The sequence below is a fragment of the Glandiceps talaboti genome, chromosome 9 (assembly GCF_964340395.1).
Source record: "Glandiceps talaboti chromosome 9, keGlaTala1.1, whole genome shotgun sequence".
NCBI lineage: Eukaryota > Metazoa > Hemichordata > Enteropneusta > Spengelidae > Glandiceps > Glandiceps talaboti.
This window is the reverse complement of record NC_135557.1, coordinates 11,568,546-11,596,045: the sequence shown is the minus strand read 5'-3', so window position 1 is coordinate 11,596,045 and position 27,500 is coordinate 11,568,546. Positions and strand designations below refer to the sequence as shown.

Sequence of the window (27,500 nt, the reverse complement as noted above, 5' to 3'; positions counted from 1 at the left end):
ACATCACACCCCAGTACTTATCAATTAAGTTTAACGATGGCTTGTAGCCTGATGGTAAATGAAACACTCACCTGTTTGGTGTGTGGTCCTAACAAGGATGACGATTATCAGAGTTTTGACAAATAACCTGACAAACATTTTCGCATCCGAAGTTATTCATCTGCCACCAGAGCAATAACTTCCAATGTGTTTGGTGAATATTAGGCAACTGACACTTACTATAAGGTCATAGGTCACGAAAAAGCAATAATTCAAGGTTGCACATGCCATGCCGTCATCTAAACATGTTTACTGTTGTGAGTCATGTGACTAATATGTGTGACCTTGCAATTGTATTACAAAGAGAAATGCATAATAGCATACCTGACTGCATACCAGTAAGTTAAGATTTATATCTAGCTTGTAGAGAAAATGTGCTCGTATTGAAGGTAGCTTTGAAAGCAAAGTTATTATGATTGACTATATCAATTTGATGTATACCCAATTGATATATCTTTTGACACCAAATTCAATGCAAATATGTATTAACTAATTATCAATACACATGGTGGGGTACTTGCTAACCGATTAAGTATACTGTTGACAGTTATCTAGTCTGTAATGAAGTTGTCCGTATAGCGTTTCCCCGCATCGGGGCTATACGCGTCGATACGCAGGCAGTTAGCAGTTAGTTACCATAAGGGGAAGTTATGTTAAGTTTTTTGTCTGTGCCTGTGTCTGTGTCTGTGTCTGCGTCTGCGTCTGTCTGTCTGTCTGTCTGTCTGTCTGTCTGTCTGTTGATAGGATATGTCGATAAAAGCGTCAATGGCGTTGTAGCACAACTGTTGAGGCTAAACTTGACTTCTCACCTGATTTGAACGTAATTGGTTATAAAACAGAGACGGTGGTTACATCTGTTTTCAAATAATATTTTGTCCGTTAGTTAATGTTATATATTTAAATAATTGACTGTGAGTGTTCTGTGGGGCTTTGGTCAAATCTATGTAATTTGCCCTGTCAAAATCAGTATGACAAATTATTTCTCATGTATACTCGTTTTACTCTTTAAATTCAAGAGATGTGCAAATAGTGTTTGATAACAAGTGGCAGTGTGAGTACCTGCCATGCTTGCCGCAGGCGGTAAATTCCGCAATACACTACCAAGTCCCTTAATGTGTTTCGGGCTTTTTGCAGCGTTAGCACTTATATTGGTGGGTGTGTTCATTATGTTAGCACGTCACTGATATGTGTGAAAAGCCTAGATAGGGAATGTTTATATTTTGGTGATCCGCGTCAATGTTCAACCACAAGTTCTCCACCTCCAAAAGATACAGCCAGTCATATGCACAATAAGGTGCCAGGCACCAGGAGTTCTAACACAGGAAATCTTTCACACTCTACGCGACCAAAGACAGACAGACGTGCGTTCTGCCAGGTTAGACTTTTCACCGACCGTGATGGTGAATTGCAACCAGAGTATTGTGAACGTGCATATTATTTAGTACATACACTTATAAAATAATGTCAACAAACCGTTCATACATCATATGACCTAAACGCAAGTGGTGTTTACGAATATATTTAAGAACACTGCTGTGCATTCATCGATAGCATGCACGAACGAATTACTACCACCATTTTGCACTGTCATCCTCGTTAGGGTCACATCACACCCCAGTACTTATCAATCCAGTTTAACAATGTCTTGTAGCCTGATGGTAAATGAAACACTCACCTGTTTGGTGTGTGGTCCTAACAAGGATGACGATTATCAGAGTTTTGAAAAATAACTCGACAAACATTTTCGCATCCGAAGTTATTCAACTGTCACCAGTGCTATAACTTCCAATGTGTTTGGTGAATATTTGGCAAGTGACATATACTATGAGGTCATAGTTCACGATTGAGCAGTATCATAGATCACGAATGAATAATAGTTCAATACTGGATATGACGTCATCTAAAAATGCGCACTGTCGTTAGTCCTGTGACCTTGCAAATGCATAATAGCATACTTGACTGCATACCAGTAAATTAAGATTTATATCTAGCTATACCCTGTAGAGAAAGTGTGCGCGTATTGAATGGTAGCTTTGAAAGCAAAGTTAAATAATTAACCTTATCAATTTCATCAATATGCAACTGATATTTTTTTCAACACCAAATTCAATGCCAAAATGTATGAACTAATTTTGAATATACGGGGTGAGGTTGGATGGTAGGATACTTGCAAACCGATTAAGTATACTGTTGACAGTTATCTAATCTGTGATGGAGTGGGCTGTATGGCGTTGCCCCCCGACACGGCTATTCGCACGATACTCAGACAGTTAGACCACGCCAAGTGACCACCTATTCAGGGTTTTACACGTACGCAGTGCATGCATAACCTCACACGACAGACCATGGCAACATATTAACAGAGTAGAAGTGTGCGTAGATGTCACAAATTGCTAGAGGGTGGCGTAAGAATAAGTTCATGATAAGTATATCTTAATAAGATACCTTTGCCCAGATCAATCGTTCTTGATGTCATTACGTTTACTCGAAATATCACTTTCTGATATGGGATGTTAGACGTCATGATATTCACGTTAACGTCATCAGAAAACGGCCTTCCGATTTGAATAAGATTTGATGATTCCGAACATAATCTTAAACAATCGGTCGATTTCGACATTGGTGTTATCACATTTGACCACAAAACTGAGACATCTTTCAAAGCAAGGCCATTTTTCCGAAAGTATCAATACCCAAATGATACTTTTTCTTCGATCGATCATACCTACAACAACATTCTACATGTATGTTCATTTAACAAGAGTGTCTCCCATATGACGGTGGGTCACTTAGTGTGTGCACTATACCATATTATTGAACACACTACGAAGTTATGATCGCGGTCGACTACCATTAAGTTTGTTTGGCATGCTAAAACATTTTCTGGACATTGTAGAGAATGTATACAAAGTTGTATTTGACATTTTGCTCTGAAATCTATTAAAAGTTGGCTATCATCTAAAACATTTATCCGAAGAAAGTTGACAGCCAATGTGTACGTGAACGTCACCTGGCAATGGAGTCGCGCGATCCGGAAGCTCATAGTAGACTGTATTTTCTGTGTTTCAGTGTTTTTCAAATTAAACATTGTCAAGTTTGTAAAAAAAATGTAGTTTAGTTTTTACCTGTAGCCTGAAGTCTCCCACAAAACGCCAAGATCAGTGCCACATTCAAAAGACGACGTGTAGCCATGCTATAGTCGAGTCGTCTTGAAACCTAACGCCCTGTATACCACGAGTATAAAGTTGGTCTCAAATTAAGAATCAGATTCACATTGGTTCAATCTCATATTCGTAAAATCACGATAACAGCAGAAAGAAAGAAAACAGTCAAGCAAGAAATTATAATGCCCCCCTTGATTAGAGAGGGGATGTCTCAGCTTGATTGCGGAAAATAGCCTAAATAACCTGAGAATCAGAGATAAAAGTTTGTCGCCAAGATATATTAGTGAGAGGTTAAAGTTCAGCTGATGTGTTTGTTGGTATGTGCACTATTTCAATGACGGAATCTGCATAGCCCCTGTTTACAAAGACTTTAGTCATATTTATAAGTCTATAGAAGTAATATTTTACGATGGGTGAAGAGTGGGACATTACCTACAGTCCCTATGGTGTAGGTTCTTGTTTGACAATTGTTCTTCTGGTGTTATCGTGAGTTTTTTTCGAATATGAGACTGAAGCCGAGGTTCTATATGATACATTTGCAGCATATTGTTCCCAATATGAAGCTGAATATGTTTATCTACTCGAGTGCATGGCTATTATATTCACTCTTTCATTCATTCATTCTGACAAACAACAATTTTCCATGGTTACAACAATGTGGTTACATTCATGCCACGGAAATTTATTGTTAACGGCGTTCTAATACTAAATTTCACGTTACGTTGATATTTGAGAAAGCTTTAACCATGACTTTTAATTAGTGGTTAAATGTTCTTCGCCTCCTTCAAGTTCATTAATCATTCTTAAGGTGAAATTTGATCAAGGTCAAAGATAATAAAAGTGTCACCAGCTTCGTTATGTGTTTAAACATAAATCTACTGATAATGCCTTAGTTGATATTCTAGATTTGATAACCTTTAATGGAACCATTGGGATTTTAATTCAGAGGTTTCAAATTAAAGAAATATTGTTACTTTATCTGGGTCTAAAAAGGAAAACAGGCTTTAAACTACCTTTGTAGTACACATTCCTACACCGTGACTGATTGCGTCTACAATTGACCGACCTTTGAACTGTTTTGAAGGTATGTTCCTGTTCTGCAGGCTAAATGTATTGTAACGGCTGGTGGAGTAAAACGTGTAATTGAGGAACGTGTCTTCGTGAATGGCAGAATGCTATGGGCGTGTAACATACACATACTTGTGTACATGTACACTTTAGCTCTCAACTGAGTCTTAAGGAAATCATGAAGTAAAGACCAGCAAAGGTCAAGGTCATCTTGAGTTTGTTACCTAAAGCCTAAATAATGAAATATATAAATTGTTCAGAAATTATTTGTCAACAATTGTGATATTAAAAGCATGTCAACTACAAAAAATCATAAATAATGTCCATGGAGGGGAAAATTAGAACGTGGAATTGGGAAAAAAATACTCTACAAGATTATTTTGATAAGCACACACATATGTAATGAGAAAATTTACAGATACAAAAAAATACATATCAAATGAAGCTAGACAGGAACTGTTTTACATGAAATAAGAAGCTAAAAATAGTATATCTTTATCGGAATGTAATAATATCAAAAATATATAGCGCACGGTTGATCTTGAGAAAACATATGACTATGTACTTGAAATATCAGTAATCTGAAAGTGTGCTTAGAATATAAAATTAAATTGTTGTCTAGCTAGAGACAGGATTGGTTTCATTTTAAATGGCTATTTTGAAACTTCAAATTATTGAAATTTTTCTGTGACGGTACTACCAGTACGTCTTCTATAATCAAACCGTTTGGTCTGTGGAATGAAATAAAAATAGTAAATGATAACATTTGAAAAATCACGACGCCTTTCAAAATGACAGTGAATTAAACTAAAAACAAGCGACCTATCGGTCAGAATAGCTCAGCTGTTTTTATTTTGGTAGCGATGTAATAAAGTGGTTAGTGGTTTCATATGATGTCTCACTATAAAACACATTTTACACAGAAAGTTGGTAAAATATTGTACTTTTATACCATAGTCACCATTATATAAAAAGAATTACTGTTATGAAAATTACACAAAATCTCAGAAAAATAATGACAGGGAAACACACAAACACACACAAACACACACACACACACACACACAGGATTTTTGAGGTTGGCTATAAATAATTCCAGTGTCTTACAGCTTTAAACCTGGAAAATTTAATAATGAATGAAATAAACTAGGGATCTAAAATAATTTTGAGGCAATTCGAATTTCAATTTTCTAACAAATTTACCAAAAACACTGTCCATAAGCTTAATTGTCAACAACATTCAACCTGTAGTAGACATAACATCGTCTAATATTTAAATTTACGGTGTTGTGTCTACTACAGCTTTCGCTGACAGCGGAGCTAAAAACAGAACGAGGAAATGTTTGTCACTCAACGTGTTAACAGCCATTGTAAGTCAGTGTACAATATAAATAAAAATCTTGTAACATTTCTATGAATGTTGTAATTGTTAAAGTACAGATGTTTTTGTTAAAGAATGGAATTGCTAAAAACGGTGAATTGTTGCGTCAGTTGCCCTGGTGCAATCTTATTTTGTTTCATACAACAAATCACTACAAGACGTGTATTGTGTATTATATATTTGTATAACATTAACAAGAAAGAACAAACTAGACTACATTCGTGTTGTACAGCCGGGCTTTACATGGTACTAACCTTTTCCTCTACTAAGAAGAATTCGAGTTTTTCAATTAGTCGATGGCAAGTAGGTCGATCTTCTGGGTCTTTCTTCCAGCAATTACGCATCAAATCAAAACTGCAATAAAAAGATAAATTTGTACCAGAATGTGAACAAGATAATTTTGACAGGTTAGGCGAGTAAACGTCACTTTCGACAAAATAAACAGTAATACATTATTACAGTTATACCTTATCAGGTAGAGAGATTTCATTTCTCTATGATTATTATTATATGCTGTATTTGTTTTCATCACTAATAATAAAACTAATGACTTAATTCATTATTTACATTTTCTTTGGACAACCAATCGGACTTTCCAGTCTACAACCATATGATAATTTGTTTACCAAGTCTTCCTCTGACAGTGTTAAATACGGAGTGGCGCCTGGTAATAAATAAATTATTGAATAAGTAAGTAAGTAAGTGAGTGAGTGAGTGAGTGAGTGAGTGAGTGAGTGAGTGAGTAAGTAAGTAAGTAAGTAGGTAAATAAGTAAGTAAGTAAGTAAGCAAGCAAGCAAGTACGTAAGCAAGCAAGCAAGCAAGAAAGTAAATATATATATAGATATTTTACCAAATGTTGACACTGAATTTAGAAGTTTCAGTCAGAAAGTCCAAAGTTTTGTAAATTATACATATAGAATTATATTTTCAAAAGTGAACGGAAGTACTGGTACGACGTTTTTAGTGGGTATTACAAGATCTAACATTCCTAGCCTTATGAGGTCATCTCTTTCTATAATATACTTCAAGATTGTTATTTTGCTAAACAGTGTAAGTTATCTACTGATTTGAACTGTCATGTGATATCGTCCTCTGATTTGAATGTATAGTCCTAGCTTTCTCAAAGTGAGTTGTGCTGGTTTTTTTAACGAGCCTGCAAATGTAGTCGGACAGATAGATAGATAAGAAATATTAAACTTCAAATACTTTATTTCCATTTAGTTGTTTCAATATTGCATTAAAAATAGATTTTTCCATCATCAGTTCACATTGACTCCAGAAGCCTGTGCGCCATTCAAAAAAGCCTCATGTCACCATTCTTTGCGATAACAGCGAGGCCACAAACTCTGTTTAATTAATGTTAATGATACCTTGTAATCAACACTTACAATTTGTAAAAATCTCCCACAAGACAACACCAAAGGACCATACATCACTTTTGAAACTGAACTCATTGTCTGTTATCACTTCAAATGCCATCCACTGAATCGACAGCACATCCTGCAAAATACGTCAATGTGTAAAATCGTCACTATGAACAATTGCAAAGTAAGATTGCATAGTCCAGTAAAATGTAAGACAAGAATACATCATTATATAAATTCATTCGGAGGACGGTGTTAGCCTACCCAAAACATGTCGTGAAGTTTGTTGAAGTCCATAACGCCACTTGAAGCAGTAAAGTTGGATATTTTACACGTCTTGCCTTCGCAAACAAGAATATGTTCAGCCATTAAGTTACGATGGATGACCTGGAAGTATATAAGTCCATATAAGCTGTACATTTTGTGAACGAACACATATTAGAGGTTTTTTTTTTTTGTTTTTTTTTGTTATATATTTAATACTTGTTTGAATTATGTGTTTATTTATTTACTCATTTACCCAATTACGCATTTATCCATTCATTCATCAACCCACTCATTCATTCATTCATTCATTCATCCATTCATTCATCCATCCATTCATTTTCATTCATTCATTCATTCATTCAATTATTCATCATTCACATATCAATCCATTCGATTATTCGATCAATCAATCACACAATCAATCAATCAATCAATCAATCAATCAATCAATCAATCAATCAATCAATCAATCAATCAATCAATCAATCAATCAATCAATCAACCAACCAACCAACCAACCAACCAACCAACCACTTTCAAGTATTGTTTTGAGTCCGTGCATCCATAAACAGTATATGATATAGAACTAAGTTAAGAAAGAAAAACGTTGTAAATGAATATAAACGACCAAGGACTATTGAAATGAATGAAAATAGCGTGCAGTCACATACAATGATCTGTTCGTTTATTCCAAAAACAATATATCGTGTGCTGGTTGAATTTGATCCGACAGCAACGATAACAAATTTATCATTAATTATATTATTGTTTGATGGAATATATTGCATAAAACGGTGGTAACAGCTTCTTGGTGATGTCGATACATAATAGTGTGGAAGCTAGGGGTATAGTGTAAGCACTGTAAGTCAACGAAAATATTCACTGAAAGTGTTGAAATGTTGAACAAATAAATACATGTGTTGATACCACTCACATGGAAGTAGAAACGAAATCTATTAGTACAACAGTGGTATTATTTTCAGTCTAACTTGGCTTGTCAATAGTAACAATGGACCAGTCTTCGTACCTAAATGGAAATTAGTAATATTTGACAGAATGCTTTTCAGTAGTAAGTTGCCTCTACCTTCTTTTTTTTCTTTTGCGTTCTTTTTTTTCTTTTGCTGGTTCTTTCTCGTTCAAGACTAAGTAGTGATTGAAATAGTGTTTCTACAATGTTTACACACAACGTACTGAAACTCAAGTACAAATTACAAATATTGCACTGATAGCTACTTACCTTGCATTCATATAGGTACTGCAATCCTTTGGCAATATCAATAGCATGTGTCAATAGCTGTGTTCTGTAATTATGCGGGGTGATCTGTTGACATTGTGCCTTAAGAAATGTTTTCAAGTTTCCATGTGGAGTATACTCACTAATCAATATTGGGGAATCTAAATCAAGAAGGATAGAGAAATAGACCATTAGTCATGTACATTATGTATGTACTGTATACACCCACCCACCCACATGCATGCATGCATGCATGCATACATACATACATACATACATACATACATACATACATACATACATACATACATACATACATACATACATACATACGTACGTACGTACGTACATACATACATACATACATACATACATACATACCCACCTACCTACCTACCTACCTACATACATACATACATACATACATACATACACACATATACATACATACCTTCCTACACACACACACACACATACACACACATACATACATACATACATACATACATACATACATACATACATACATACATACATACATACATACATACATACCTACATACATACATACATACTTTGTATCTTCAGGTTCAAACAAAATCTATGCTATACGACATATTCCTGTGTATGTCTATGATCAATTTCTATCAATAAATAACTGGATAAGTGAGACGCACATGTATACAAAGTTAACATTATATTCAAGTAAGACAAATTAGAGTACATCCCATCCCCATTAGATAATGCACAAAACGTGTCATTTTCTTTGTTCATTCCGAGAACTTACTACTGTTTATACAGCAGGCTAATAGTTGAAGAATGTTTGGATGGAACGTCAGTGATTTCAAAAACTCAATTTCGTCCTTAAGAACCGCATTCGTCGTTGCCAAGTTGGAGGAATCTGCGAAAGATGAAAGGAAATCATGTGAGTGAAGTTTTGATATACTCACATGACCATCAATATTTTCGAGAAAAAACTGAAGTGTCGCATTCGTTATCTAAGCAAATAAACTAATGACGTTATAAACAGTTGGGTGTCACTAACTTAATGGATATAGAAAGCGGAAAACCATCTTCGAAAATTGATGAAATTGAGTAATCCGCTGCCGCGCTGTAGCTTCTCTTTTTAAAGAGGAAATGGTGACCCAAGCACTGCATTACTCAGACGCGTGATATTGTTTGTATATTCAAGTCCTCCACGCGCAAAGGGTAATCCCCGCGTTATGTGGCTTTATATATTTATGCATTACTGCAATAGGGGGCACCATTTGGCACCAAGCGGTGGCGACTCTTTTGCTATATGCAAATACTGCAATGCTCCCAGTGTATATAGAGGGGTGGGGGATACCCTAATTATGTAGAAATTCGATGACCTCAGAGATCTCTAAGTATCACCCAACAGAGGGCGCCATTCGTTGTCCTGAACTCTTAGGACATGCGAAAATACCTTCGCGTGCGAAGGGGAGTCCCCTACATTGTTCAGTAATGCATTACGTCATAGTTCTCGGCGATCCAACCACTAGAGGGCGATGTTTGTAATGATTTGTGCCTTCAAGTGTTTATATTTCATGGTATATTTATTGCGTCATTTTCGAAGAAATGTGTGTTCTGTGTTTCAAACTGGGTGTTGAAAAACCGAATGCAGATCTGGGGTACATAAATATTACCCCTGTTGATCGCTTGACTGACATCGGTAGCACTGTCCTTTCCACCAACAAACCATGCCTCGGCTTTACATATCTGGTAGAAGGTACCAGTGGCGACTCTTTTGCCATATGCAAATATTGCAATGTCCCCACTGTATATGGAGGGGGATACCCTTATTATGTAGAAATTCGCGGACGTCAGAGGTCCCTAAGTATCACCCAACAGAGGGCGCTATTTGTCGGCCTGAACTCTTTGGACATGTGAAAATACCTTCGCGTGCGGAAGGGGACTCCCCTACATTGTTCAGTAATGCATTACGTCATAGGTCCCGGTGAATCAACCACTAGAGGGCGATGTTTGTAATGATTTGTGCCTTCAAGTGTGTATATTTCATGGTATATTTATTGCGTCATTTTCCAAGAAACGTGTGTTCTATGTTTCAAACTGGGTGTTTAAAAACTGATTGCAGATCTGGGGTACATAAATACTACACCTGTTGATTGCTTGACTGTGACTTTGGTAACACCGTCCTTTCCACCGACAAACCATGCCTCGGCTTTAGACATCTGATAGAAGGTACCTTTCATTATGACATCTGAAATATATACATTGGCTCGAGGGACTTCAAATACTCTTTCCCATGGTTTCATATATTTCATACCAGACTGCCTAACCACTTTCATATCAGCATACTCGTTTTCTTTCGCATTTCTCTGCATTTGGAGAGAGAGAGAGAGAGAGAGAGAGAGAGAGAGAGAGAGAGAGAGAGAGAGAGAGAGAGAGAGAGAGAGAGAGAGAGAGAGAGAGAGAGAGAGAGAGAGACAGACAGACAGACAGACAGACAGACAGACAGACAGAGACAGAGAGACAGACAGAGACAGAGACAGAGACAGACAGAGACAGAGACAGAGACAGAGAGAGAGACAGAGACAGAGACAGAGAGAAGAGAGAGACAGAGAGACAGAGAGACAGAGAGAGAGAGAAGAGAGACAGAGACAGAGACAGAGAGAGAGAGAGAGAGAGAGAGAAAGAGAGAGAGAGAAGAGAGACAGAGAGAAGAGAGAGACAGAGAGAGACAGAGAGAGAGAGAGAAGAGAGAGAGAGAGAAGAGAGAGACAGAGAGAGAGAGAGAAGAGAGAGAGAGAGAGCGAGAGAGAGAGAGAGCGAGACAGAGAGAGAGAAGAGAGAGAGACAGAGAGAGAAGAGAGACAGACAGAGAGAGACACAGAGAGAGAGAGAGCGAGACAGAGAGAGAGGAGAGAGAGACAGAGAGAGACAGAGAGAGAAGAGAGAGAGAGAGAGAGAGAGAGAGAGAGAGAGAGAGAGAGAGAGAGAGAGAGAGAGAGAGAGAGAGAGAGAGAGAGAGAGAGAGGGTATTAATATCATTATTATTGCTGTCATTTTCTAATCTCAATTGTGACATCTTTTCGTCGACTATATCCAGGCGGTTTGTGTAACTTTAGTAAATTGTGGACTCCCCATTCTGCTGCGTCGCTGACAGCTGGAATTTCAAAAATCGAAACGCAACTTAATCTTACAAAAGTGACATGTAGAGATGCTGCTGAAGAAAAATGAAAATATAAATAATGTTTTTTTTCTGATCTCAGACATACTTTACCTGATTGCGGAAAATATCAATACTGGCTGCATCATCATAATCATCTTCATTTGTATTCAGTGGAATGATTTCGGCGTATTGAACCTCTGAAGGTCCTGTGTCATCTTCAATTAAATATATATTTTCAGGAAAGAATTACGATATTGAATATTTCAACACAAATTAAGTGATGCATTAAAATTAATAGTAATCTTTAGATTAAATATTAAAATGCAAATTTACCCGGATAGGAAATTTGGAACGCAATATCACTGTCATACATTTTATATTTGTTTATTAAAATGTAATTTGATTAAATGCTAAATAATATTTGTTACATCTTAAACTAACCGGAATATTTTGAACACTACGAGCATTTTAGGTGCCAATATAAACGCATGTACAATACTCACCTGTTCGGACAGAGCATGGCGATTCGTTATTATCGAATCTGAAAGTAGTTTGTTTCTCGATCTCTGTAAGATAAATTTTATTTAGTTAATGCATTTGGTCAATTGACAGGAAATCTGTTTTTACAAAAAGTTACATCAATATTAAATACAACTAAATTATATTCATGAACTTGTGCAAGAATACATTAATAGTAGAAGGTACATAAACATGAAATCGTGAAGAAAGTATTGGCAATTGAAAAGTTATCACATTTATGTAAACAAAAAAGGCGCTAAATATTATGCCTCAACACAATTTTCGCCCATTCGTTCATACTACACAACTATTCCTACTGTTTCTATCAATGTGTGTGTACATATAGATGACTTTGATTGCAATATACTCAATACTATATTACATGTATGTAACTGCGCTATGGCCATGGATTACATCAAAGGGTATAGAATCTATCTGTACACCCCATTCACCGTAATGAGTTATAGCAGGTTTAATACATATAAAACAACGTAACGGAAATAAGCCGAATATTGTATGCAGTAAAATTATCGGAACATTTATCTCTAATTTGACATAATCCTTTAAAGCCAGGGGTCAGAGGTCACTCTGGCCTGCACTGGGTTATTAATATCGGTATGACTCATACAATGTTAGCCAGGGTCTGGGTTTCATATCTCCGTACATGGTCATCCAGGACACGTTTGAAACTGTTCCTGCATACCAACGCAGTTAGTCATATTTGCCTTTATGTATACTAGAAACCGAAATATGTGGACTACTGCACTTCACTGTAGTACCGATTTGCGTATTACTTGTATCTATCTGTTTGGCCCTTGTTGGTACTATGGTTGCAAACTACGTATACATACAGCTAATTTCACAATACCGTTCAGCTTTTCTGTTTTATACCGAATAAAGACGCCAAAACAAGAAGAAACTGGCAATGCGACACTTATAGTAACGTAGCAATAATGTATCAGTACAGTTTCTTGCTACATTTTGTCTAAGTGAAATGAATCACACATGCCACCATACAGACCGTGAACACCTCATATGACATTTTACTCGCCTTTTATCCGGTTTTTGAGACTAAGACAAAAAATGTCTGCAAGGAGTTGCAATACATGTATCCATATGTAGCAATGGCAGTGTAGTGTGGCATATGCAGTTTCTTGTTGGTTTCTGCGTGGTTGTATCAAACGTAAAATGTGCAAGGTATTATGAAATTCACTGTAAGTTGCTAACGAAAGAGAAAGTCTAGACATGTTTCTTTCTTTTTTTTGAATATTTGTTTTAAAAGTAATTATTTGTAATATTTAAGGTAACCTGTTATTTAATATAAGCGCTTTATATGGAGTTATCCTTCGTAAAAAAAATATAAAGTGCAGGACTCTGATTAAATTCAGAGAAGCAACGTTAGGAATTTTGAAAGAAATAAAATTAATGATCTGAAACTTACTTCTTCGATGACGCATACGTAATACCACAAACAAACTGATAATGATGATAACGACAATGACGGGTAACAGTGTACTTGGATAAATAAGGACATGTTTGGCAATATTTTCGGATTGTGTAACGTTTCCTGTGTGTATATCAGATACAACAAAGAAAATATACTTAGTAAAACAAACAATCAAACATAGACAGACGAGAGACAGACAGACAGACAGACAGACAGACAGACACACGCACGCACATAATGACGGACGGATACACAAACGCACACACACAAACAAACAAACAAATATACACATAATAAAACATACATACATAGACGAGTGAACGGACAAGAATGAATCGCTATCAAAGTTGTGTAGTAGGTAAAGAGAGAGAGAGAGAGAGAGAGAGAGAGAGAGAGAGAGAGAGAGAGAGAGACAGACAGAGAGACAGACAGACAGACAGACAGACAGACAGACAGACAGACAGACAGTCGGACAGACAGACAGATAGACAGACAGACAGACAGACAGACAGACAGACAGAGAAAATATGGAGATTAAACATATCGATAATCACAGTTAAATATGACTAGATACATTAAACAAAAACAAATTCACGTAAAGTTAAGCAAACACGTTGTGAAATGTTTTTAAAAAATGAACCAGATTGTAATATTAAAAATTATAAAGTGGAAGTCGTTGATATATTGCACTAGTAGCAAAAACGTTCCAAAAAAGACACTTTCGGAACTTTAGTACTGATTGGGTTCAATTCTGTACATCTATGCTTATGAGGCTGTTGTCTCTGCGCTTTCCCATTAGCACATATCTAAATGAATTAGACTCCTTTGAAAAGTAATTCCTATTTCGAGTCGAAAGAGCATTTAGTTCAAAATATATTCATGAGTTCAACATGAATATTCAAATTTACCTCGAATGCAATCACTGCTGTTATTGTGGTACTAGCACAGAGGTAGTCTTCCTACCTAAATTATATTAGTATTTGATTCAAGGCATGCACAGTATTTATGTTACCATTGTTATTAATATGATTATATGAATAGTTAGTGCTATACAATACGACTAAGATTCTTACCCAATGTAGTGACAGTTATATAGTCACATGTACTGTTACCGAGTTCATTACGACTCACCACCGTTATATTGTACATAGTCAAAGATCGAAGACCGCTGATGATGTATGTGTTATTAACCGTCATACTTGTATTGCGCATTTCACCGAACACTACCGATGTGTATTCTATAAAGAATTGCTGTTGTTGACCTCCATCAAATCCAGGACTCCATGACAGTGTTATCTTGTTTTCCCCGGTGTCTATTTTAAGATATTTTACACAGTCTGGGCGTGCTAGATGAATTTCAGGGGAGGGAAAACAGATCGATATCAACTTGGATAAAATGTATTTATGGTATGGTATCACGGTACAATATAATGCAATGTAATGCAGTGCAATACAATACGATACAGTATAAAACATTACATTACAATGCAATATAATAAAATACAATGCAATATAATGTAATACAAAACAATACGATACAATATAATACAGCACAACACAAGGTTATACAATGCAATACCATGCAGTATAGTACAATACAGTACACGACAGTACACTACACTACACTACAATACAATACAATACAACACAACACAACACAATACAGCACAGCACAGCACAGCACAGCACAATACTATACTATACTATACTATACTATACTATACTATACTATACTATACTATACTATACTATACTATACTATACAACACAAGGTCATATGATACGATGCGATGAATATTATAATGTCAGATATTCAATACAATTCCATCCAATGCTATCTATGCAATAATTTAAAAGAAAGTGCAATACGATTAATGTAATGTGATAACTATTTTCGATTATTTTTGAAATTTTAATCACTTACTAATGCCTTGAAGAGACACGTTGAAAAACGACTTCCCAATTTCATTCGTCGCTTCACATGTATACGTTCCATAGGCATGCACTGATGTGATGTTTATTCTCAGTACATGTCCATTTATAGTTGATGAGTTAGAACGATACAATCCACTTTTGATAACGTTATTTGAAGAATTTAACCACTGTATATCCGCAGGTGGGAAACTGTTAACTTCACATGCTAAAACGACAAGGTCTCCAATTCGGGCTGCCACTTTACTATTCATACGTTCGACAAGAAAAACCGGCTTATCTACGAAAAGGAAACACTTTATATAAAGCCGTTCGATTCATACATAATCTACACAGTGTGTTGACGATTATAAAAACTACTACAAATCGTCCTATACGTGGGTAAATGTGGTCTACGCTATCTTCACAAAAATAAGATCTACCACGCGGAATTTATTAAGAGCAAAGTAGTAGCAAACACATATATTGCTTGTGCATGCACTTATAAAGATGACGATTTTGTATATTCAATGGCTGACCTATTTGAATGTCCTGACATATTTACGACACTTAAAGGGGAATATCATCTACCCAGCAGAAAAATAAAATCATCAAGTAAACATTCATTAAATGTTTACATTTTTTGGCGAGGTTAGAGAACATAAAATTATACTATCAGTCACTTTGAAATTTGTCTTCAGAGGGGAACATCTTAAGTCAAGCCCCATAATACCTTAAGATATAAGTAAAAATCAGCTTAAATTCTTAACTTACACAGCACTGTGATATTTGTCACGCTTTGACCCGTACCAATACCTCCAATGCTTTCACAGAATTTGACTTTTGCTGTACATCGATATAGTCCACTGTCCTGGTTTGTTACATTTTTTATAATTAGTTCATTTCCTTGTTGTGAGCCAGCATTTCCAGGGTAAAACCATTGCACTTCATTGGGGCTCGGTGTAACTGTGACCTTACAATGTACATACAGGTCCTCCCCTTCTTTGATTGTAATGTAAGCTGGGGTTGAAACGATCGGATCATCTGTAACGGGAACGTAAAACAAAAACTATGTGTTATTAATGGGGAATAAAGGTGGCTTATTTATGTTCATAACGAAAGAAAACGACATATTAAACCTCCTAACCACCTTGTGGACAATCGCACAATGTCACAAACACCCAAATAGCGAACTTCGTTCGTTTTTGGGGTGAGGGTATCTGACGTCAATGCAATTGTCGAACTTCATTTTCGCATCTTTAAACAAATTTCGACGGTAAACTTTCCCTCCTTCAATGATAACAGCTTTTGCAATTACTGCTGAGATGTTGATAAGATGACAAGAGGAATACTGTATCGAAACGAGAATTCAATCTATTCTAGATGCGTGTGGGATATCGTTATATCACTAACATTGAACTTCCACTTCGGTGAAAGTGACAAATTCACCAATTTCCCCATTAGAGTATGTGTTATTAGCGACACAGGTAAAATCTTTAGGGTTGGTATCTCCAGGTTGTATATTTTCGACTATGAGTGGGTTTGACATCAGAAATGTTTCACTACCAGTAGCCTTCCAGTTTACGTCTGTTGTTGATGGATTGCCTGGTCGGGTTATACTGCAATCAACGTGCAGGTTAGCTCCTTGCTTAATACAGATCGATGATGGAGATGAAACAATTGTAGGATCTGTGAAAAGAGCATGGAGAGATTGCAAATGTTTGAAGAAAGCATCAAGTACATGCATAAAAAAAACATCCTGTATCAGTCATTTAGATATGACACTACATACACATGTATGAAATACTAGGCTTGGATTGACAGTAACGAATTTTAATAACCAATGATTTCTCTATGATCATGCCAAATGAGTGATCTACATATCAAAGTTGTTTCTCTGGTGATATTTAATATATTTTGACTACCAATAAGTATCTTACGTTACAAATAATTATATTACCATGCACTGATTTGGCGGATAACACAATCAGTTGATGCACGTGTCTGAATACATGTATTCGTCTGGATATCCATCCACCCAATCATCTACCCATTTACTTATCAAACTATCCAAACATATATCCATCCATCCATCCATCCATCTATCCATCAATCCATCCATCCATCCATATCTAGATATTAAATTTGATATAGTCAGTTACTTACATTGTACGATTGTTGTGATGGTATCCACACACTCCCATGGTGATGTCAAACTAAAATGCTTCACCCTACAACTGTATGTCGTACCATTATCAGACAAATCAACCTTTTTCTCAAGTATCAACGGGTTTTCTTCAGGCTGGTCAGAAATATCTTGACCATTGCGTGTCCATAAAAGTTGACCAGGTAGCGTTGTTTCGCTTTCGATACTACAGTTTAGTTTCATTGTTTTCCCAAAGATGACGTCATGATTAGGCCCAACCCCAGCTATGACGTCACATATAGGATCACCAGCTGTGACAAATGGGAATTATTTGTTGTCATTTTATGTTTAATTAATTACTTTGTGCTTGTCATATCTCATACTAGTATTTTAAGTATAGCAAGTGCCACATTTGATGAAGTTATCGTGGCTGCAAACAAATCATTATGAGAACAGTTTCAAAGTAAAATACAAACAATGTTGAGTGTGAATTGATATTGATAAAAATAAAACCTGGGTTCTGGAAACTCTGTAAATGGCTTGTCACTTTTCAAATATGTGTATTTGAGTGCGCCGGTATATTATTTGGATAATTAGATGAAACGACATTGGGTTCAACGTATTACAATACATCTGACTATTGTAGGTTCCATATTGGACCCTTTTTTTTTCAAACGACACACACACACACACACACACACACACACACACACACACACACATATACACATTTAGTAAAGGTTTAAAAACATACTTTATGATCCAAATTCTCGTAATAAGATTTCATATCTCACACATCTACTTTAGGTTTTGTTCGAAGATGGGATATTTCCATAAACTTCAGGTTTTTTTCAGTAACTGATTTGATCTATTTTACCACGTATTTTAAATATCAAAGTAAGTTAACTTTACTTACAAATGACTGTAACTGCCACCGTCTTGTTGAAATCATCTGGGGGCACAATAGCTGCATTTTTACATGTCCAAAATCCACTATCCTGAACTCTGACCTTCTCAATATGAATATTAACCTCACCCAAAGAAGAGTTGCCTGTAATTGCGTATCGATCGTTTTCAAATAAGATTTTTCCTTGTACAGTTACCTGTCTGTAATGTCCATCATCCTGCTTTTTGTACCAGGCAGGTAATTCCAAATTGTCTATGTCGTCGTCGTTAGGAAAGTTTACTTTACATGGCATTGTAACTGGGTTACCCTCTTTAACCAGTATATCAAACGGTGTTGCATCCCAGGTATATTTTCCTGAAACTAAGGACAGATTAGAATTATTAGTTTCCAATAAATGTACGCAAGATATTTTACAGCATTATATTATTTTAATGACACATTAAATTATTATCTTTCAACATTATGTTATAATTACTCGTGGCATGAGTCTACAGTGTAAGGTTTGCCTATAGCTGAGTAGCTAAGCGACAACCTAACACGCGGTTCGAGCTTTGCTCAGGGTTTGGTCGAATTTGCCACGCTCTAAAGAAGAGTGGGCGTCTATCGGTTTGACGGTACCGAAAACAGTTTTTTTCCCCACGACACTCCGGTCTATTATGCATTAACAGTAGACCCATGGGGGTCGGCGCTCGATGGGGTCTTGCGAGTACTTCCTCAACACACAGATCATATCATACCATCCATTGCAACATCCCTAATGACATATATTATGAAAGCATGCACACTGCAATCGCTACCTGGTCCATAAGTCTGTATAGCTTGGTGATTTGGACTTAATTCTAAAATTGACTTTGTCATTTAAATAAAAACAAATGAATATATACCCTACCATAAATTGGAACAGTATCTATTTTTTGTGGCTGTTATTTTCGAATATAGTACATTTGTTTCATACAATTAAATCACGACACCAAAGAAAAATGTTTTTTCCTTTAGTAAGAATGACGTAGATAAATACAAACTATAAGTGTTTGTTCATAAAGCTTTTAACACTCAGACTAGATTTGTTTAGCAAACATAGATGTAATGTATATGTTATCTCCTGTCTTATTTTTCAGTTAATTATTAGAGGAATGATATTCACTTCCTTCTTCTCTTCTGTAATGTAATTGTGTGTGTGTGTGTGTGTGTGTGTGTGTGTGTGTGTGTGTGTGTGTGTGTGTGTGTGTGTGTGTGTTTATTCCGGCAGTTATTATCCATTAAATTGAGTATTGGGTATTTATTTTGGATTTTTTCATTTATAAGACAATGCTACCATACATGGACTCCTACTTCAAATACCAATGTGAAACAAGCATATACCAAGTATGTGTGTGTAACTCAATACATTGCAAAATGCTACTAAGTGTATAAAATATATGTTACGTACAATAACAAACATTTTATATAGTCATCAGTCATTTGTAATTTGTTGAGTTACATTCAAGGACTTGGCATGTGTTTTGTCAAATTGATTTTTCAAGTAGGACACCATGCATGATAAAATTGTCTTATAAATGAAAAAAATCCAAAATAAATACCCAATCCTCGTCCACATTAATTGGCCACTTTAACAGGGGGAGGGTGCATGAAACCGGATCCGGAATAAACGGGGAAAATCTACGCTGTTCGGTAAAAGTCAAACTGGCAGTATTTTTATTACAAAGTGGTAAATTTCATAAAACCAGAATGGGTTCACACCCGGACCGCAGTGGTAAGAGGCAAGTAGTTTTTAACCGCGACGCCATACGGTATCAATACAATGTTTCAAACTGTAGATGTTAACATATAATATATATACCAAAATAATGTAAAAGGGCGGCAGTAAAGTTTGACAAATTGGCATTAAAAAAATCATACCTGATGTTGATAACAACAGTGCCAACAGAAGTGGTGTCATTTTCCACAAGTTGAACAAGTCTTTGCACCTGGTTTCAGTCGAGAAATCGCACAAATGCACTTAGAGTGAAGTTGTTTAGTTTCGATACGAGTGTGCTGTCGTTATGTAGACAAATAACATTTGCAGTTGACACGCTGAAGGCGGAATGGCATATCATGGATATAAACTATCATACTTATTAGAAGTATAGGAATTACTCAGTACATTTAAGGGCAAATTTCGGGTAACTCTTAGCCAATCCCCTGTTTTGGCCGCTGATGTAATCTTACCAATAACCGGACGTGTGGAATACACGACAATTTAGAGTTTCGAGAGGTCAAAGGTGAATAAGGACTCGGTGAGGGACATAGTTCGATTTGACATAGTATGTAAGATAGGATAGGCGTACTCAAAGTTCAAAGGTCAACAAGACAAAAGTCGTATAGGTTAAATCATTTCTATTTATATAACAGTGAATAAAGGTCGAATTGCTTCCTTATGCTAAAACAATATCCTTGATAAAATATAAATACTATTATCTTATGTCTAAAACATTCAAATCAATTATTGGTCACAACTACCCTCAAAAAATCACGATGGGTAAGAATTTGACATCCATATGACCGTTAGGTATAAACCTGTATGCCGGTGCAGGTGGTTGTTTGAAACCAATCGTTCAATTGTGTGCTATTCGTCGTTGGGGAGCACTTGTGTGGCTATGTAGCGTCGGGCATCAATCATCCATGAACGATTTCATAGAATTCCAAACTATGGTGGATATATTGAATATGTATAGCTTGAAACATGCACTCGGAGGAACTCATCCTGTACATAACAGCTAACGCTCACATATAACAATACAATTTATCGTGTTGCTCAACATATGATACATATCATTATGAAACATCCTTTTGTATTGACATTGGAGTATAAAGGTTACTGGTTCTCAGTATACTAGTATTTACCCATCCAAAATGTTTGTGAAGAATGCCCATTATAGATAGTTTGTATGAAGCAGGACATGTCTTCACTTTACATATCATATTATCAATTTACATAATATGTTTATTGCGTTTCTAGGCCACGGGCCCATATGCAAGGTTTTTTTTAAATATCGAAAAATACGTTTCTGTCGTACAGATAGCAAAAGTGAGAACAAATATATTAGATGGTATTTACTTGAAAGTTCTCGACACCATAGCTTTGTATACATATTTACATAGATTGAGAAGACATCTGAATTAGCAGTAGTCATTATAATTTTACAATTATTACAATTAGGTTGGGTTTGAACATTGAGTGGTGAGAGTTGGTTTCTAAGGTGATAATATACAGGACAAAATAAAAAAAAACAGCAACAAAAGAATGCAATAATTTTCTATTTATATATACAGTCACTAGTTGTAGTCGAAATATATTATTTTTGAGGGAAAGATTACTTTACTTTATTCTGTACAATGTCCGAGGGGACAACGCAGGTTCCAGAAACTAATTTATGTAAAGTGTCATATGGGATCGGAGGGGCTTGAGGATTTTGTCTGTGTATGTATGTTACCTAAGAGCATGGATTAAAGTTAATATGTAATATCCAGATATACTTATCACAACTCCGACATTTACTTGGTAATCAAACACGGGTGATTTGGATGCATGTACTATTTCGGATGCCATTGAAATTAGTTTACTCTTTTCCCTGTATACTTTACACATGTAAGATATCAATATCAGTTCTACCAATAAATTAATACTGTAATACGTTATCTAATCTACCCATCTAATCCATTCAGCTAATCTATCCTTTCCAGTAAACATACTGAATAGTAAAACTATCTGCATCAAGCCTTCCTTTCTGCTGCTGTAGCTGTTGACAGCAGATACATCAACTTCATGAAATTATAATCATTACTTTTGAATGTATTGGACTGGCTGGTATATGTATTGTTATGATTATATTGCAAATGCTCCAAAGTTGGTATGTAAAACGGCCGATGCATGTCTCTTCCAATTGCCTTTGTCATCATGGTAATACGTGGTAATATTATGTTACTCCATACAGTACGTGACTAAAAAGCCAATATATTATGTAATTTGAATGCAAATATAGTATTACATGGCATAAATTATAAGTTGTTCATCATGAAATGTGGTTTTCCTATGTATATTTTGTCTCGACGCACAAAAGGAGCAGTTACAATAGAGGTCTTTTTTTTGCAATCCATCACTATCCACATATGACCTCATACTGCCAAGTGTCAATAGTATGCAGATAGAATCAATATGGAGTGTATAAATTCATATAATTTATAGGTGATAAGACACTAAAGCTAACATTTATATTCAACTTCGGAAAAATCAAATTTCATTTAAAATTCAAACCCCCAAAACAAATGTCCTGTAAAACGTCATGCTTTATTTCTAGGCAATGTTAAGTTTAAAGAAATATCTATATGTGTTCAATGGGGTTATAAGTACTAAATGCCATGTTGTAACCATACTTCAAGCACTCTATAACTCTATAATAATAAGTAATGTCAACTGATAATTGAATCAATCAAACTCAGAATAAAAAATGTCAAAGTGTCAATTGATTCTATAAAGACATATTTCACAAATGTTTTAATAATACACATTTGAAACGTTGATCAATTATAAATCCTAAAAAATTAAGACATGAGATCATCTCTAAATAAATAATTTCATAAAACTGGAAACATTTCCAGTCTTAGCGAAATGTCAAAGAGGCTTACTAATACAACAATAATTTATCACCATTCATCAGGATAAAATATGTTGACATCACAAACAACCAGCATAAAAAAATATGTCGACGACAAAAGAATGGAAAACTGACAAACACTTTGTAGAACATGGACAGATATGTAAATTTGTAGAATTGACTGAAATTACCGTACAGCATGTCACATTCTTTGGAAATGTGTTACAGCTTCGATATAGGGGTAGGTTGATGAAAACATTTACTAAATATACATTCAGGTACAACATAAAAGAATACAGCGACAATTCGACAGTTCCCGTCATAACTAACTTAGCCCAGACACATATATCATTTCATTTCATGTCACGTCATAACATGCAAATCCTTCGCAAGTGACATTTCAAAAACGTTTGTATTTTTTCTATAAAAGAAACTATTGCTGCTATTGTACAGCAGAACACCATCGTGTACAGAATTTTAGATCGAAGCACTACAGCAAGAATTCATCCAAACATGAACAGCATGGTTGCTATTTTTCTGTTGTCGGTTGGTTTACAACTGTTGACCAGTAAGGTAAGTTACATAATGCTAGCAACTGTGCTCAAGGTGCTTTACAATTATTACCCCGACATGAACCTATAACAGCACAATTATGCTTTATATATTTTGAACTCCCTTGAATATCCCTCATTACTTGTTCTATTCGACTAACATCATGACTCTTTGGCAGGAAAGTTTATAAGTTCAACTTATGGGTATTTATAACCTATTTCTAGGGATAGATATATAGTTACGTCACTATGTCGTAATTGTAATTATCAAAGTTCCACTAGCTGTATCTAAGATCCTCGTACAAGTACAAAAAACATCCGTGGCTATTGCTCAATCTTGCTTTGTTGATATATAAATCATTTGACGTATCCATGTAGTGGTGTTAATCTTTCTGGAGAAGACATTTGCGGACTGAGATTATATGGTGGAGAAACACGACCTTGGGAATCCCAAATGTATTGATAATTCCATATAATACCAACCGTAAAATGTTAAAAAAGCACATGAGCAAAATAACTTGCATATATTTGGCAACAATAAATCACGGTTTTAATTAACATCTCGATAATTGCCAAGGACATATAGCAGAATGATATATTAAATGACCGTATTGTGGAAAAGTGTATTAAGGCGTGATGTAGCATTTTGTTTTATAAGCAGACTAGTGGGAAACGTGGGATGTAATAAGGTATAAATGATCCAAATTTAAATCCCTGTCGTATTCATCCATTCTTGTGTTTACAATAATTATTCTGACTTTGACTTTTACACATTCTTTATAAAATAACCAATTGTTTAAGCAAAAAAAAGAATTGTTTCTGGTCAGGACTTAAATACCCCCACTTCGGTCTTTTTTTCCGTGCTTGTCCGGCCCATGCAGTCTGCTGATTTAGGTGAAAACACAAAGGTAACCCTCCCTACTTCAGTGAAGGCAACTACAAAGCCAATTCTGAAAAGGCAAATGACATCTGCTCCACATACACACTTGCTCTAAAGTACTTAAAATAAGGCAACAACCTACTTGTATCATTTCACTTTGTACTTCAGCTCCTGTCCTTTCCGTTATGTATGTGTAATAAAGTTTATTTGAGTTTACAACTGTATCAACTGGTATGATATTTGGAGTGTGAGGCGGCAACCGTGACATAAAAAAGAACAGTAACTGTCATAAATAGTAGATTTATTGACAAGAGTTGAGAATTAAAAGAAAAGTGTCGATGCACCATTTAGACAAACTGTGCTGACCAGAAACAATTTGTTTTCTTGGCCCAAGTTACATTATTAACAAGGAGAGTAACAATATATCAACTAGACATACTGAGATATAATGTTCACAACTGTGCAACTTCTCTGCAATTATTCAAACTTTAGCCAATGGCTATGTCACATTTATAAATGAAGGACCAGTCTCTCAAATCTACCTTTCCATGTAACCGTCCTGTTAAAGTTAATTTTGTTGGAATATGTAATTATTTTCCCCGACGGTGGAATACATATGTCTGATATGATTTGATTACAGAGAAGTACAGAGATGACAATGTCGCTTATTTTAATTCCATAGGTGGTGTTTGGCGATCATGCAAAACATGCGGAAGTAATTCGAGGTGCGTATATTAATTATTGATTAAAACAGGGTGTAGCACTGCACAGCACGGCCCATCACAACACAACACAACACAACACAACACAACACAACACAACACAATACCACACCACACCACACAACACACCATGGCACAGCACAACACAACACAACACATCGCGACACAGCACAGCACAACACAACACAATTGCAACATGCAACATATTACACTACGTAACTTAAAACGCCCTTACCTTACCTATGGTACATGATACTAACACAAATACTTTTAATCGACAAATGAAAGACCATTACACACATCGGTCGTCATTTAAGATATGACCCATGGCGAAAAAGTCACGATTAAGACATATTAACTTCAGGATTCCATGGTTAAGATTTCTCATTGAGACGGGAAAGTTTTAACACGTAAAAAGCTTGCATAGGAGTACTATTACTGTTGACAAATAAAAATATAACAGCACTTTAGACGAAAACATTGACATGCACACACATCACTTGATGTCATATTTCCCTTACATGCAAACGGTAATAATAGAAATAAACCAAAATGTAATGTTGTTCCAACACAATAGTTTTGTACAAATGGGGCTCATTTGAAAAGCTATGCATGACGATAAAACAATGATGCAATACTGTCTATTCCCGCTGATAAATACAATGACATTTCTACAACACTACACTGTAACTGTATGAGAACGGAATTTACTGGTATTACAACACAATAGTTTGCACATATGTGACTCCAATGAAGAAAATAACAATGATCTAAAACTGCCTTTTTATGCAGATAAATACGAGAACATTTCTACAGCAGTACATTGTAACTGTATAAGAACGAAATTTACTGGTATTACAACACACTAGTTTTACACAACACAGTAGCTTTACAATTCTATTTTACAATTTCAATTGAAAAAAAAAATGTGTAAGATGAAAGAAATAAGATCCAACATTGTCGTTTTCTGCAGATAAATATTAGGTAATTCCAACAAGTGTACTCAGTAACTGTAAGTATAGTAAAATAGTATACACATTTAGTCAGCACTCATATCTCTTACATATGAACAACTGACCTGTACAAAATGTGATATATTAAATAAAACTATACAATTATAATATTATCATGCATCAGCTTCTGTTTGTATGCACAAATTAAATGCATAAATTTACATAATGAAGAACAGTTCGATTCCCATATGTATAGCATGATAAATTACATCATGGTTTTGTTACGAACATTGAATACATTATATAATAATAAACAGTGAAATGATATAATTTAATTAGTTCATTATAATACACACAAGTTAACCTATTTGTCAAATTATTTGATATATATTGTACAACAAACAGAAACGACACACAAAACATAATATTGTTCATGATCTTTGTGTGTAAATACACAGTTTGACTTGATACATTCTTTCGAATACCTTTATTTTTACATGCCTGAAAGTTTCAACGAGATATTTGATAAGTATCATACGCACTATTCGCAGTTCAACTCTTGTCAGATGTACAATAAGAATACCCTGATTTCTAAAAGCAATGTTTTCTAGTAATTACTTGGAGGATGGTATTTCAAAGCAAAAGCGGATGACAAACGATTTGTCATCCATAACTAGCTCTATTCATTTATTCAAATGCCTATCTTTAATGTGGTGTTCTTATATCTTTTTACCTACACATATCAAAGAGGCCGAGCCATGCTGGCCAAACCCATGTCAAAATGGCGCCGAATGTTTCCAAAATTGGGAGAGTATTGATTACGTTTGCGAATGTACGGTAGAATACAGCGGTAAAAACTGTGATGAACGTGAGTACCAAAATTAATATACAGATACATGGTTTATATTAAAGTAGTTGTAGACACATGAACCCATGATTAAATTATGGTTATAAACTTAAATATCATTGTAGATTTGACCATAGTCAGAAGCCAAAATATTATTTTAATTTGCTACTTATAGGTTCGTATAACCCTTTGATGGTCTAAACCTACGTAAATGTATTGGATTTATTATTGAGTAGACTGGGTTGATATTCTAAGGAATGGTATGAGGTGCATATATACATTGCATTCATTAACTCATGTTGATGTAAGAA

General features: G+C 35.4%; 2 protein-coding genes and 1 long non-coding RNA gene across 3 annotated transcripts in view; 1 reads left to right on the top strand and 2 right to left on the bottom strand.

The window, feature by feature from the left end:
- Positions 1-4,963: 4,963 nt before the first annotated feature.
- On the bottom strand, positions 4,964-6,301 carry LOC144440069 (uncharacterized). The gene is made up of 3 exons (XR_013481159.1): positions 6,220-6,301; positions 5,907-6,006; positions 4,964-5,002 (listed from the first exon to the last, which is right to left on the bottom strand). It is a non-coding gene; the product is annotated as an uncharacterized LOC144440069 (long non-coding RNA).
- A 971-nt stretch (positions 6,302-7,272) lies between these two features.
- LOC144439809 (fibroblast growth factor receptor 4-like) lies at positions 7,273-17,753 on the bottom strand. Its single transcript, XM_078129043.1, has 8 exons — positions 17,716-17,753; positions 16,963-17,168; positions 16,324-16,593; positions 11,779-11,887; positions 10,186-10,316; positions 9,306-9,419; positions 8,522-8,679; positions 7,273-7,404 (listed from the first exon to the last, which is right to left on the bottom strand). Exons 1-8 carry the CDS (start codon positions 17,751-17,753, stop codon positions 7,273-7,275), a joined length of 1,158 nt encoding a protein of 385 aa, XP_077985169.1.
- Positions 17,754-23,341: 5,588 nt separating this feature from the next.
- Positions 23,342-27,500, top strand: part of LOC144439808 (uncharacterized) — a 5,581-nt gene continuing 1,422 nt past the window's right edge. The window contains exons 1-4 of the mRNA XM_078129042.1: positions 23,342-23,477; positions 23,667-23,809; positions 25,350-25,392; positions 27,091-27,210. Coding sequence (XP_077985168.1) covers positions 23,342-23,477; positions 23,667-23,809; positions 25,350-25,392; positions 27,091-27,210 — 442 coding nt within the window. The remainder of the gene's footprint in view (positions 23,478-23,666; positions 23,810-25,349; positions 25,393-27,090; positions 27,211-27,500) is intronic.

Excerpts from the sequence above, each read along its gene's own strand:
- LOC144439809 (XM_078129043.1), bottom strand. The coding sequence starts at position 17,753 with ATGGGAGTGTGTGGATACCATCACAACAATCGTACAAT. Across the intron at positions 17,169-17,715 it reads CATCACAACAATCGTACAAT|TATAACCCGACCAGGCAATC; the intron begins GTAAGTAACTGA and ends CGTTGATTGCAG. Across the intron at positions 7,405-8,521 it reads AGTACCTATATGAATGCAAG|GTCATCCATCGTAACTTAAT; the intron begins GTAAGTAGCTAT and ends ATATACTTCCAG.